This window comes from Cnephaeus nilssonii, assembly GCF_951640355.1.
Source record: "Cnephaeus nilssonii genome assembly, chromosome: 20".
Taxonomy (NCBI): Eukaryota; Metazoa; Chordata; class Mammalia; order Chiroptera; family Vespertilionidae; genus Cnephaeus; species Cnephaeus nilssonii.
Genome location: NC_137091.1, coordinates 41260979 through 41275770, shown reverse-complemented (window position 1 = coordinate 41275770; position 14792 = coordinate 41260979). Strand labels below are relative to the sequence as shown.

At 56.0% G+C, this 14792-nt stretch overlaps 1 protein-coding gene across 3 annotated transcripts in view; it reads right to left on the bottom strand.

The window, feature by feature from the left end:
* Positions 1-13421, bottom strand: part of NECTIN2 (nectin cell adhesion molecule 2) — a 30088-nt gene extending 16667 nt beyond the window's left edge. Inside the window, exons 1-3 of one of the 3 annotated variants that reach the window (XM_079759460.1) lie at positions 13320-13421; positions 12827-13098; positions 1424-1801 (exon numbers count right to left, since the gene is read on the bottom strand). In XM_079759460.1, coding sequence (XP_079615586.1) covers positions 1424-1801; positions 12827-12914 — 466 coding nt within the window. In that variant the 5' untranslated portion in view covers positions 12915-13098; positions 13320-13421. The remainder of the gene's footprint in view (positions 1-1423; positions 1802-12826; positions 13099-13319) is intronic. The other 2 variants (XM_079759461.1, XM_079759462.1) reach the window with 2 other exon arrangements.
* Between the last annotated feature and the right edge of the window lie 1371 nt (positions 13422-14792).

The window sequence follows — 14792 nt, the reverse complement described above, 5'->3', positions numbered from 1 at the left end:
CTCCCTGGTCGTCCTCCTCCAGTTCAGGGACAAGCACCTACTGCCTCCTAAAAGTAGCCTGCATTGCACCCACTTCTCTCTACCCGCCTCACCGCGTCCTCCTCTTCTAAGCCAATGCCTTCTCCCGTCTGGTCTCCCAGCTCCCATCTACCTTTGTCTCCGCCTTCAATGCCCTCTCCCCGGCCCCCCCCCCGTTGTATCTTTCCATAACTTTAACAATCGATCAGGGTGCTTTTGTGGTCTACGCCCCTCCGACGGCTCCAGCCTCCTCGCCGCGGCCTGGGAGGCCTGCGCAGTCTGGACCTGTTGGTTTTCCTGCCTTGTTGAGGGCCACTCAAGCCTGGCCATCAGCCTCCTCCTATTCCTGGAACATGTCAAGCTCGCTCTCAAGTCCCAGCATTTGCATATGCTGTTCCCTCTGCTTGTGCCTCCCTTCCTCTGCTTGCGGCTGCAACCCATGGGCGGCCTTCTCCTTCAGCGGTCCCTGACCATGCTCTCTACACGAGGACACTGGATCTCTTACTCCCAGTGAGGATTACAACATCCTGGCGTTTCTCTTGTTCACTAATTCATTTTCTTCTGGCTTCACCTCTAAAATATTTCCCATCCCTCTCCACTGCCTTGGTTTAGTCTCATCACTTCCTCCCCAGACTTTCGCAGTCACCTCCTCTGAGGTCTCCCAGCTTCCACTTTCACCCCCCACATGCAGCAGGAAGGAGCCTGTGAAAACCCAAGCCAGGTCACACCTGTCTCTGCTCAGAACTTTCCATAGCTCTCGTTTTCCTAGAATCTAGCCAGAGTCTTCATGTCGTCTGCAAGGCCGGCTATGACCCATTACCTCTTTGACCTTGTCCCTGCCTGCTTTCCCCCATTCATGCATCTCCAGCCACACAGACGTCTGCTCTTCCTTAGATATTCCAGGTGCACCCTACCTCAGGGCCTTTGCACTGATTATCGCCCCTGCCTGAACTCTCCTCCCTTACATAGGCCTACCCGGCTCCGTCACCTCATTCCAGTTCTTGTTCAACTATCGCCAGACCTCCCTAGCTAAACTTGTAACCTGCCCCCGCCCCCCCCCCCCCCCCCCCGCCCCCAACTTCTATAGCACCTACAGCCACCTGACTCACTCTCCTTTTTCTTTTTCCTCAGTTTCTGGCACCCCTTTATCGGAGTATAAGCCCCAGGAGGACTTTATCCCTAGAGCCTAGAATAGTGTCTGGCACACAGTAGGTATTCAATACATGTTTGTTGGATGCCTTGTTGGCTGCTATATACCCAACCTGCAGAACAGCATCTGGCAAACAGTACTTGCTTAATTTAATGCTTGCCAACTGACTGAAGGCTGCAGAGAAAGCAGACAGAAGTAGACCAGCGAGGGGCTCTCCCCCCTCCCTGCCCCCCCCACCCCCTCACCCCTGCTCACCTATGGTTCTGAGCCAGGTCACCCCACGACTGGTGCCCAGAGGGAAGGTGGCAAACTCGCAGGAGAAATTGCCCTCATCCTCCACTCTCAGCCCCTGGAGGACCAGCGTGGCGTCCCGCATATCCGAGCCTTGCTTGGCACCCATGGTGTGGAAGGACAGCCGATCCTTGCCAAACTTCGGGCTGGGGAAGCTGAGACCATGTGAAGGGTGGAAGGCGGCCACACTCTGGAGGTCCCCGGACGGGTCCAGACGCTGCCATGTCACCTGTGAGACGTTGCCTTTAGGCCCCGGCGACAGCAGTTTGCACGGCAGCTCCACTGTGTCCCCCAGGAGGCCCCGCACCTCGGCCGGCATGATGACTCGCCCATTCTGGGCTCCTGGGGGGAGAGCAGAGAGAGAGGTGGGTGGCGGGGAGGACCCAGACCTCCAGGCAGGGCGGGGCCACCACCGAGGGGGCCTCATGGGAAAACACCATGCTCAGCTTTCGGGAAGTTGCGATTCCAAAAAGCCAGCCAGAAAAGATATTTTGTGAAAAACTAGGAACATTTGAGTCTGGACTATATGACATGTTATTATGGAGTTACTGTTAATATTCTCAGATGCTTTGAATAAATTATGGTTATATGGTATTCCTTTTTCTTAGAAAATACAGGATTAAATGTCATGTCTGCAACATACTCTCAAATGTTTTTTCAGCAAAAACTATAAAAAGGTCTAGATGCCCTAACCGGTTTGGCCCAGTGGATAGAGCGTCGACCTGCGGACTGAAAGGTCCCAGGTTCGATTCCGGTCAAGGGCATGTACCTTGGTTGCGGGCACATCCCCAGTAGGGGGTGTGCAGGAGGCAGCTGATCGATGTTTCTCTCTCATCGATGTTTCTAATTCTCTATTCCTCTCCCTCTCCCTTTCTGTAAAAAATCAATAAAATATATATTTTTAAAAAAGGTCTAGAAAAAGTGGTGAAACAAATGTGGCAAAATGTTGCAAACTGTCAAGTGTAGAAGGAGGGTCTGTTCTTCCAACTCATACACGTATGTTTGAAACTTTTCAGTATCAAATGTTGGAAGAAAAAAAAAATCCTCTGAAACAAAACTGATTAAAAAAATAGCCTATTCCAAAATAAATTTTTTAAAACTTTGAGCCTCCCTCCCACCCCCCCCCCCCCAAAAAAACACAAAAACAAAAAAAAATAAAGAAAACAAAAACAGCCGAAAACGGTTTGGCTCAGTGGATAGAGCGTCGGCCTGCGGACTGAAGGGCCCCGGGTTCGATTCTGGTCAAGGGCATGTACCTTGGTTGTGGGCACATCCCCAGTAGGGGGTGTGCAGGAGGCAGCTGATCGATGTTTCTAACTCTCTATCCCTCTCTCTTCCTCTCTGTAAAAAAATCAATAAAATATTTAAAAAAAAGAAAACAAAAACAACTTTTTGAGCCCTAGCCAGTTTGGTTCAGTGAACAGAGCGTAGGCCCTCAGACCGAAGGATCTTAGGTTCTTCAATTCTGGTCAAGGACACACACCTCGGGGCTCCATCCCCCGGCCCCAGTGGGGCATGTGTGGGAGGCAACCAATTGATGTGTCTCTCTCACATGGATGATTCTCCCTCTTTGTCTCTTCCCTTCCCTTCCACTGTCTCTAAAAATCAATGGAAAAATATCCTTGGGCCCTACCTGGTTTGGCTCAGTGGATAGAGCGTTGGCCTGCTGACTGAAGGGTCCCGGGTTTGATTCCGGTCAAGGGCACAAGCCTGGTTTGTGGGCTCGATCCCCAGTAGGGGGCATGCAGGAGGCAGCCGATCAATGATTCTTTCTTCATTGATGTTTCTATCTCTCTCTCCCTCTCCATTCCTCTCTGAAACCAATAAAAATATTAAAAAAAGAAAAGAAAAATATTCTTGGGTGAGGATTAAAAATAAACAAATAAATAAATAAATAAAGTGCGAGGATTGTCTTCATCTTTTTCCGCACAGTAATGTACTTTCCCTCACCTTTCTATAAAACCTACAGCTCTCGCCCTGGTTGGTTTGGCTCAGTGGATAGAGCGTCGGCCTGTGAACTCAAGGGTCCCAGGTTCGATTCCGGTCAGGGCCATGTACCTTGGTTGCGGGCACATCTCCAGTGGGTGGTGTGCAGGAGGCAGCTGATTGATGTTTCTCTCTCATTGATGTTTCTAGCTCGCTCGCTCTCTCTCTCTCTCTCTCTCTCTCTCTCCCTTCCTCTCTGTAAATATCAATAAAATATATTTTTTAAAAAAACCTACAGCTTTCTTTCCCTATCTTATTTTTCTTTAGTATATTTTTATTGATTTCAGAGAGGACAGGAGAGGGTGAGAGAGATAGAAACATCAATGATGAGAGAGAATCATTGATGGGCTGCTGCCTGCATGTTATCCCCTGGGGATTGACCCCAAAACCTGGGCATGTGCCCTGATTGGAAATGGAACCATGACTTCCTAGTTCATAGGTTGACACTCAACCACTTAGCCACACTGGCAGGCAAGTTATCTTATTTTTTAACCTAGGCTTACTGAGATATAATTCCTATTCATCCATTAAAAGTGTACAATTCAATGGTCTTTCCTATCTTCACAAGAGTTGTGAATCCATCACTATAATCAATTTAGGACTTTTTGTTGTTGATGTTAATCCTCACCCAAGAATATTTTTTCCATTGATTTTTAGAGCGAGTAGGAAGGGAGAGAAGGGGGAAGGAGGGAGGGAGGGGGAGGGGGAGGGGGAGGGAGAGGGAGAGGGAGAGGGAGAGGGAGAGGGAGAGGGAGAGAGACATTGATATGAGAGAGACACATTGATTGGTTGCCTCCCGAATGCACCCCGGCCAGGCTTGGGGACTGAACCTGCAACCCAGGTATGTGCCCGTGACTGGGAATTGATTTCAGGTCTACGCTCTAACCACTGAGTGCACTAGCCAGGGCTAGGACATTTTTATAATCCCTCAAAGAAATTGCTGAAGCCATTAGACAGTCACTCCCTGTTTCACCCCTCCCCTCAGCCCCTCGCAATCACTAATGCACTTTTTGTCTCTATAGATTGCCGTATTCTGGACATTTCATGTAAATATACAGCCTTCTGTGACTGGCTTATTTCACCCAGCATAATGTTTTCAAGGTTATCGGTCATGCCCTAACCAGTTTCGCTCAGTGGAGAGAGCGTCGGCCTGAGGACTGAAGGGTCCCAGGTTCGATTCCGGTCAAGGGCATGCACCTTGGTTGCGGGCACATCCCCAGTGGGGGGTGTGCAGGAGGCAACTGATCAATGTTTCTAGCTCTCTATCCCTCTCCCTTCCTCTCTGTGAAAAATCAATAAAATATATTTTTTTAAAAAAAGTTATCGGTCAGTACCTGCTCCTTCTTCATGGCCAAATAGTATTTCCTCCCGGAGAGACTACATTTTGTTGATTGTTCAGTTGATGGACATCTGTGTTGTTTCCACTTTTGGGCAGTTATGAACAAAGCTGCTCTGAACATTTGAGCACAAGTTTTTGTGTGAATGTATGTTTTTATTTCTCAGCTTATTTTTGTTTTCTCACTTAGAAAACATTTTTATTGATTTTAGAGAGCGGGGAAGGGAGAGATAGAGAGAAACACTGATCGGCTGGCTGCCCCCTGCATGCCCCCTACTGGGGATTGAGCCTGCAACCCGGGCATGTGCCCTGACTGGGAATCTAACTGGTGACCTCTTGGTTCATGGGTCGGCACTCAACCACTGAGCCACCCTGGCCAGGCAGTTTTCTCACTGATTTTAGAGAGAGAAAAAAGGAGAAAGAGAGAAACATTGTTTCTATGGCAACGGAGGGTAAAGACTACCAACTTGCTGGCTGTGTGATCTTGGGCAAGTCATTTAACCTCTCTGTGCCTCAGTCTCCTCAGCTGTCAAACAAGGATAATAACCGCGTGCACTTCCTAGGGGCTGTTATAAACTTGAGGGAATGTTTGTAGAGCACTCGTACAAGGCCACAGGAAGTACACGACCACTGCTTGTTAAATAAACAAGCTAAGGATAATTTCAAGAGGCCCTTGACACTCAGCCTCTGGGCAAGGCCAGCCACGGGCACACGCCCCGCTCTCAAGGGGCAACTGCCGCCCAGCTCTCCCTGACCCAGCCTTGGCCTCAACACACAAAGCGTAGTAGCAGGTGACCCTAATGAGAGGGTGCCCAGCAAAAGGCAGCCGCTGGGTGGGGCCTTGGGAAAGAAGCCATCCGTCAGTGAAGGCCGCTGTGTGACACACACATCCACCACTCGAACCCGAGGGCGTCCCCTTGGGAGGGGGTGCTCCCCTCCGAGGAGCAGCACCATAGACTCAGGCGTGGGGGACTCCAGCAGATCACTGGAGGCTTCCCTCTGGCTCCTTCCAGGAGGGTGACCTTGTTCCTGAGCCTCAGTTCCCCCATCTGTACAATGGGGGTGTTTAAGCTGCCCTGCAGGGCCCCTGGGGAAGTTCCACGAAATGATTGCCTCCCCCAAGTCTTCGCAGGGCGGGTGCGGTGGAGCCAAGCACAGGTGGTCAGCTGCCACTCTCGCGGGCCGCACAGCGCTGTTTCAGACTGAACCAGCAGCACATGGGTCCGGAGACTCAACGCCAAAATCCAGACCGAAATGGACACGGTGGGAGGGCAGCTGGGTGGAGCTGAGGTGGGACCGCCCCTGCCCTCAGGACATTCCCTGGGGTGCCAGGACCCTTGACCCACCTGGCCCCCAAAGGCAGGATGTGGGACAAGGGGCCCGAAAGGCTCCGCCCCTTTCCAGCTGGGCGAGGAGGGGAGGGCACTCAGTCAGGAAAAAACACCCCGGCCAGTGAGCTACAGAGAGCAAAGCAGGTGGGACCAAGGAGGTGGGCTTTCTTCTTGAGGCAAGTGGGAGGCGCGGGGGGCCCCTCAATTGGAGAATGGCTTGGCTTGGGGGGAGCTGGACAGAAATGGATCATCAGATAGCAAAAGGCTGGATAAAAAGACCCAGAAGTTAAGACTGAGACTTGGTGCAGAACTTCAAGGGATTTAGTGAAGGGGAGAGGACCCGACCTGGGAGAATTCTCTCCACCATTCTTTCCCCTTCTATGCAAACCCAAATAGTGGCTCAACAAACAGGCCCTGGGTGTTAGAGAGTCAGCCCCTGAGGACAGGGACTTGTCTGTCTGGTTCCCTCCTGTGTCCCCACAGCCTACACCAGGGGCCCCCAAGTAGCAGGTGCTCAAGAAATACTGTCGACTGTGCTTGGAGCTGGTGCCACAGAAGTGCCGGGCCAAATCAGGCGCTTGTCCTCCAGGAGGTGACATTCCAGAGGGGAAGACAAATATTGCACAAACAGTCATCACCGAGGATGTGGTTTAGACTGAAGGAGGTGGGAGTGGGGGAAGGACCCAGAGCAGGAGATAACCCACCTGAGGGAGGCTGGGAGGGCTTCCTGGAGAAAGAGGGCTTCCTGATTCCTTTCCAAGGGAAACTGAGCTCCAGGCCCAGAGCCCCACACCCCTCTCTGGGTCCTGTGATTGCGAGACGCTTCCATCTCTCTTCTAAGGGAGGCTGCCCTTGCACAACTAAGGTGGCGTCTCAGCAGTCAGCCTCAGATTAAAAAACAAACCAACCCACTTTGCGCTTCTGGAGCTGCAAACTCCTCAGGTCGTTTTCCTCCCCAGGACCCCGGCCCCGATGGCCACACGCCTCTCCCCGCTCTGACTAGGTTCTAAGATCCTGCAGCTACAAGGCTCCCATTCTAAGTTTCTACTTCTGAATGAATGACCAGGGTGGCTCTGTCCCTGTGCATGGACAGCCCGTTTTTTAGGCTTTTCCACTTCAGTAAAAGGTTTAGGGTCAGAGTTTTGGAGTCATCCCTGAGTCCCCCCCTCTCTCTCACCCCACATGCAGTCCATCAGGAAACCTGTCAGCTTCATCTTCAAAACACATCTACAGCCCTGGCCCGTGTGGCTCAGTGGATAGAGCGTCGGCCTGCAGGCTGAAGGGTCCCGGGTTCGATCCTGGTCAAGGGCACATGCCCAGGTTGTGGGCTCGATCCCAAGTAGGGGGTGTGCAAGAGGCAGCCGATCAATGAGACTCTCTCATCATTGATGTTTCTATCTCTCCCTCTCCCTTCCTCTCTGAAATCAATTAAAAGTCTCTCCTTTAAAAAAAAAATCTACAAGCAACTGTCACCTACCTCCTGGGTCATTCCCCCATGGAGGATGGCAGTTGCCTCGCACAGTCAGTCCGTTGCCACAAGCAGCCAGAGGGGTCCTGTTAGACGCTATAGCAGATCCAGCCCCTCCTCTCTGCTCCGAGTCCTCCCATGGCTCTCTCTTCACTCAGAAAAAAGCTCAAGTCTTTACCGCGGTCACAAGGTCCCCATGGTCTGTGCTCGTCCTCTTTCTGACCTCGCCTCCCACCCTTTCCCCGCGGCTCACCCTGTTCCAGCCACACTGGCCTCCTCACTGCTCCTCCAACAAGTCAGGCAAGTCCCCCCTCAGGGTCTCCGCACCTGTTGTTCCCTGACTCTGGAAAGCTCTTCCCCATGTGTCTCCACAGCTCCCTCCCTCCCTTCCTTCATCTTTCCCACCCTAACCTTTTCCCTCTAGCTCCTGATGTATCTTCTCCACTAGAATATCAGTGCGGGGGAGGGGCAGGGATTTTCAGCCTCTGTCCTCTTTCCTGCCGCCTCCCCAGAGCCTAGCACAGTGCCTGGCACACTGCAGGAGTTTCATAAATGTGGTGAATGAATGAGATGAGGATGAGAAGTCAACAGTATACTGGATCACACAGGCTGAGGTTGAGTACAGGCTTGGACTTTTTCCTGAGGGCACTAGGGAGCCATAAAGAGTTATAGATGGGGGGGGAGGGGGGAAGAACAGGGTTAGGGTTAGGTTTGTGCTTTAGAAAAAAGCCCTCCAGGGGAAGAAAAGGCACCTGGACCAGGGTAGGAGTGATGGAGATGGAGGACAAGCTGGACTGGAACACGTTCAGGTGTTAGAATGGTTAGGAAGACAGGGGCGCTGACAGGCTGTGGGGGTGAGGGGGACGGGGTGTGGGCCAATGCCCTGATGTTTTGAGTTTCGGGTGGAGGAGGGAGGAATAAAGCCAGGAAGATGGCTGGCCTGGGGTGAGGGCCCTAGTATCCAGCATGCTGCTGGGTGGGTGCCCATGCTCTGACCTTGGCCGGGACATGGCCGGTCCCACAATGGGGGAGAGTGGCCATGGGAACACCGGCTTCCCTCAGGAGGTCAAACTGGTGACAGCTTCATGAGGTGTCAGCGGGGTCCCCAGACACGCTTCCTTTCCCTGTGGCCCGGGCCTGCAGGCTTCCTGTGGGGGCAGAGTGCAGCACATCGTGCAAGCCCAGGAGAGGGGTGATCCAGGCAGAGATGAGGGGACACAGTGACTTACGAAACCCTGGAGGAGGGAGGGGCTAGGGTCTGGCCTTCAGGGTCTGAGACTGGGCCCCACCTGGCTGGCTCCTCAGAGCTTGTCTCACCCACTCAAAACCTATAAAGCCCCAGTGTGACCCGCCCTCTCCTACGGGGTGAGGCCAGACTCCACAGGCCTTTGAAGGCCAGTGTGCGCCAAGCGCTGGCCTCAGCTGCTGCCTCAGCCACCTCCGTTAATTAATTAATTGCATTAATCACAGGGCCCACCCTCACAGCAGACATCCGGGAGGCAGTCTGGGAGGATATGGGGCTGCCTGCCTCGGCCTGGATTCTGCACCTGCCTTCCCTTTCCCCAGGGGCTTGGTACCCCAAAGGCCTCCCCTGTGGGGTCTCCATTGCCGGGGGTGAATCTCTAGGCTGCTCTTCCTGGCTGAGCCCCTCAGAGGAACCTCTCAGATGCTGCTGTACATGTTTCTGTTTCTCGCTCTGCATCTGGTTTTTAGGGTCTGACTTTACCTCCTGTGTCTCCAACTCCCAGGGGCTCTGGTCTCTGCCTGTCTCTCTCAGTCTCTGTCACTCTTACCTGTGGCTCCCAGGAGGCCCTGGTCTCTGCACCATTTCTTTCATATTCTCTAACAGCTTTAGTGAGATATATTCCCAGACTGTACAATGTGCCCATTTAAAGTGTCCAGTTTTAGCTCTAGCTGGTTTGGCTCAGTGGATAGAGAGTCAGCCTGTGGACTGAGAGGTCCCGGGTTGGATACCGGTCAAGGGCACATGCCTGGGTTGTGGGCTCGATCCCCAGTAGGGGGTGTGCGGGAGGCAGCCGATCAATGATTCTCATCATTGATGTTTCTCTCCCTCTTCCTTCCTCTCTCAAATCAATAAAAATATATTACAAAAATAAAGCGTCCAGTTTTAGTATGTTCATCGATTTGTGCATCCATCGGCACCACCAATTTCAGGACAGGTTCCATAGCCCAAGAAGATACCCACACGCCTTAGCTGGCCCCATACTCTCTCCTCTGTATCTCTGACGTCTGTGGCCTCCGTGTTCCCGGGTCCTGTCTTCCAGTCCCTGGAATCTGGCTCTCTGAATTGATTCCCTGGGTCTGTAATCTCACAAGGGTTCCTGGTCCACATCTCTCAGGGTCTGTTTCTTTGCCTCCTGGGTCTCGCCACGTCTCTCCTCATCTCTGACATACTTTCTCTCTGCCTGGGCCATCTCACTGGGTCCCTTTTTCTCCTCCCCCCCTGCTTCATTTCTCTGTATCTCGGGGACATTAAAAATGTAACAGCGTCTCAGGCGGGGGGCGGGGGAGCTGGCCAGCGTGCCCAACTCCCTGTCCCTCCCATGTCCCCCACTCCCTGTGGCTCACACACAATGCTGGCCTTGAGGAGCCTGTGCCCTGACCTCCCAGTGTCCTAACATCTCCACCAGTCACCAAGGGGTTCTTTTGGGCTCCGAAGTCTCTCTCCATAGGCCATTTTCCTTTATCCTGGGGTCTCGGTCCCACCCGGTGTTTTTCGGTGCCACCCTTTCCCTTATCTCTTGGCTCCACTCCTGTGTTTCTAACCCCATCCTTAAATCTGTTTCTGTTGCCTTCCCTCCATTGGCTTGTCTCCGTGTATCCCCTCCCCCTCTCCCCAGTATGTGAGCAGACGCACCCCCTTTGCCAGTATCCCTTCCCTAATGAGAAGAGACAGCAGGCCTGTAGTCCCCTCTGCTCCCATCCCCCTCGCTACCACGGGGAGGCCAGGCTGACATGGATGGGCAGTGAAAGCTGGGGAGGCCCTGGTGGTGCACCCTCATTCGTCAGGCCAAGGAGAAGGAAGTGGAGAGCCGGAGACAGGCAAACAGAGATGGAAGGAAAGGAGAGAGAGAGATGGAGAGAAGGGAAGAGAGAGAGAGCTCTGAGATGGAGACAGATGAGGGACAACAGAGAAGGAGAGAGAAATGAAGACAGGAAGAGGGGGAGAGAAAGTGAGGGGAAAGGAAGGAAGGAGAGAGACAGAGAGAGAGAAAGGGAGGGAGGAAAAGGCAAAGAGAGAGAGAGAGAGAGAGAGAGAGAGAGAGAGAGAGAGAGAGAGAGAGAGAGAGAAAGACAGCAGAGAGCAAAGACAGCAGAGAGCAAAGACACAAGGATAAAGGGTCAAGAGGGGAAGGCTCCCTCCCGGGCGGGTGCTAAGAGCTTTCACAGGGGATCAGCAGGACTTCCGAGTCCTCCCGGTGGCCCTGCCGGGAAGGGACTGTGATCCCTTTTAGAAGGAGGAAATGGAGGCGCAGAGGGGCTGTCTGGAGCCCACCCCTGAGCGCAGGGCCCAGAAAGGCTCTGCGGTTATGTCTGAAGTCTGGCTTCTCAGACTGATCCTGGGAGAGTGGCTGGCTCTTCCCAAGCCTGTCTCCTCATCCGCAAAATGGGAACAGGAACAAGACCTGTCTCCCAGGCCCATCGAGAGCGTTCCGTGAGCTCACGCACCAAGTCCAGGCCTGGCTCACGGGGGATGAAGTCTGAGCATTCATTCCCCCAGGAAGGAGAGGCGGGGAATGGAGAAGGCAGCCCTCAGCTCTGGGTCAAGGCTGGGAGACTCTCAGAGACGTGTTGGGGGTGGGGAAATGAGGTCAGAGAGGTGACCCAAGGTTCCCTCCAGATCCCCTCGGGCAAACCCGAGGGAAACCCAGGGTCCCGAGCTTCCGGCCGGGAGTGAAAAGCCAGGTCACCTGCAAGGGGCGGGGCCACAGCCAGTTTCACCTGTTTTCTCCCGGCCCTCCCCTCCCCGGGGCCCGCGCCCCTCCCCCGCCGGGGCCGGGGGTGGGAAACTGGAGGGGCTATCGGCTCGGCGGAGGGAGGGGCGGGGGATTAGGGCGGCGTCGCCCGGCTTCCACCTCCCGCGGCGGCTCGGAGGACAAAGGCGCGCCCAGAGGCAGATAAAGTCCCGAAACTCACGAGTCCGGAACCGGGAGCCGGGAGCGCGCCCGCCGGTATCGGCTCGGGCTAGGTGAAAGTGAAACGGGAAAAACTTCCCCAGGGATGTCCCTGCCGACGGCGAAGGCCAGGGAAGTTTCCAGACTGCGGGACTCGCCTCGTCCTCCACCGCCCAGTCCCCGTCCAGCTCCCAGACGGAACCTCTGGGCCCTCGATTAAATGTAGGACCCAAACGACAGGGTCCCTGCCCATATTCGTGTCTGGACCTCAGGACACAGTCTAAAGCCCACAGTTAAATCGGAAGCCCAAGCCAGAGAGGCGGCCTCTTGCAGCCACCCCCAATTCTCCCGAGGACCAAGGGGGCAGAGGCTCCTGCTCACAATTAGTCTAGAACCCACGAATTTGAGCTCCTCCCCCCCCCCCAAATTCTACCAGAACCCCAGCAGGCATAGCCCCTCGCCTTCCTTCTCCCTGAGGCCCAGAAGACAGAGCTCCCAGCCCCTCATTTTCCTGGAGTCCTGGAGCTCCCGGAAGGCCCTCCCCAGGTCGCCCCAACTCCCATCTCTGCCTCTCCACGGGACCGAAAGTCCAGCTCCCCGCCCCTCTCGAGGCCCGTGCCCTCAACATTCCCAGGGCCTCAGAGGCCCAGTCCTGGGAAAACAAAAAAAATAGGGGGGCTGATCTCGCCTCGTCTCCGCGACCCTCCAGCTAGGGGGAGTGGGAGACATTCCTGAGGGAGGAAGCGAGGACGGATATCCAGATCCAGATTAACCGAACGGCGCGGGGTGGGGAGGGGGCGAGAGGCCCCGGTTTTAACCCTTTCGGCCTCAGATCAGATCAGAGCCTGAGGACGGGGTAGGGGGGGACGGGAGTCCGGCGAAGGTTGGGGAGTTGGGATTAAGAGGAGGGGGAGGCAGAGAGGGGAGGGTCGGAGTCTCACTCCGAGGAGGGGGGGTGCGGTCTGAGTCGGCGGGGCCGGTCCGGAAAGGGGCGCGCAAGACGGGGGCTCGGTGCATTGGGGGAGGGGTGGGAAGGGGGCTCAGGCTCCCCCCTCGGAAGGCGGGGAGGGGCTGGGTCCGCGCGGGAGGGGCGCGCCTACGGTCGCTCACCGGCTTCTCGGAGCAGCAGCAGCAGCAGCGGCAGCAGCGGCAGAGTCGGAGACGGTCTCGACGGCGGGAGGGCTGCGGCCCGGGCCATGGGGGGCCCGGGGAGGGGCGGGGGCCTGCGGACCACTCTGCGTGCACCAATCGCCTGGGCGAACCAGCAGGTGCCTGAGGGGCTCCGGCTCCCGGCCGGTTCCCGCAGCGTTCCTGTCTCCCGGCTTCGATCTCGGTCCCGGCTCTCCCGGCTCCGTGCCCCCCGGCCGCTAGCTTCTTTCTGGCTGTTAGAACGACGTCACAGGACCCGCCCCCTTCCCTGCCCCAGCCCCAGCCCCAGCCCAGCCCCGCCGAGACTCGGCCCCGGCTCCGCCCCCTCCTGGGATTCCAAATAGTCCCTCCCCGGGAAGCACGCCCCGCCCTCCTAGTTCCCTGACCCTCCGCTTCCCAGAATCCTACACTCCCCGCCCCGCATTCTGCACCGCCCCCTCCCACGATTCCACACCTGCCGCCCCTCTGGATTCCACGGTCGCTCCTCCGGGAGTCGATGATCGGCCCCCCCCCCCGAATTCTCTAACCCTTTCGGGTGTTCAAACCTCTCCCCCTGGGGCTCTAACCACGCCCCTTCTCCCCAGGAGCTTCGCTCTCCGTCTACGGGGGGCTCCACTGCGGTCCAGACACTCGGAGCTCCCGCCTGTCTCCGCCCCCCGCCCTCCGCCCTCCCCCCTCCCCTCCCCCCTCCATGAGGCCCCGCCCTCCCGTGAGGCCCCGCCCCCGCCTCGTGAGACCCCGCCCCGCCCACCCTCTCTGTGTTGTAGCTTCTCCTTCCCGAGAGCCCGTGGCCTGGTCTTAGCCCCGCCCACAGCTCTGACCCCGCCCACTTCAGCGGAGGTCCTGGCCCTCCGGCCACACCTGCGTGAGGCTCGCGGGTTCTCATAGGCTCGCCCCCTCTGGAGCCCCGCCCTGGCGCCAAGACCCCCATCCCCGTCCCCGCCTTTCGACTTCTGCTCTCGCCCCTCGCTGTGTGTCTGTCTCCCGTTGTGGGGGCGCTTCTCAGAGTGGCCTCTTCTCTTCCTAACCTCTACCTCGGACTCTGGGAGTCGCTGCATCGTTTCTTTCTAGATTTCTCTGTGTTTCTCAGTGCCTCCGTCTTTGTGTCTCTCACTATCTTTGCGTCTCCGTATTTCCCTATCTCTTGGGTCTTTCATGTCTCACGTCTTGGTGTCGCTTTGTGTTTCTGGACTCCCTGTGTCTTCCTATCTCTGTTTCTGTTTCACTGGGTCCTGTGTGTCTCCATCCCTTCGACTCTGTCTCTGTGTCTCTGCCTCTGTCTCCATGTCTGTCTCTTTCTGTGTCTGTTCCTGCCCCTGTCTCTATGCGTGTCTCTCTTTCGGTGTCTCGCTTCTCTCTGTGTCTCTCTCGATGTCTCTGCCCTTGTCTCTGTTTTCTGCTCCCGGTGCATCCCCACGTCCTCCTCCATCTGGTCCGCACCGCCTCCTTCCTGCGCCCGCCCGCCAGGGGGCAGCACAGACCGACCCCCGCGCTCCGCTTTCTCCGCGGGGCTGAGCCAGGGTCGGGCCTCCAGGCACCGCCTGCCACTCCCGGCGTCCTTGTCCCACTTCCCTATCTTCCCTGCCTCCTCGCGTCTCTTCGCGTCTCCCGCTCTGACTCTGCCCCTTTGTCTCTCCCCGGAGGCTCCCGCTCCTCCCCAACCCCACCTACCTCTTCACATTCCATGGGCTGCCCCGGGGGAGCTGGTGAGGCCGCCTAGCTCGTCTGGGTGAGGGCGGGAAGCCAGAAGGCCGAGGGAGGGGATGCCACTGAGCGCCTGTAATCCCTCCGTTCCAGTGCCTCTAAGGCGCTGAGCTGATCAGCTGGGAACAGATGCTTGGGGCTCCCTAGCAAAGCGGACCCCTTAGATTTTTCCCTCGCGCCCCATCCTCCATACACCTGAACTCTCTTCCCTGAAGCTCACCTA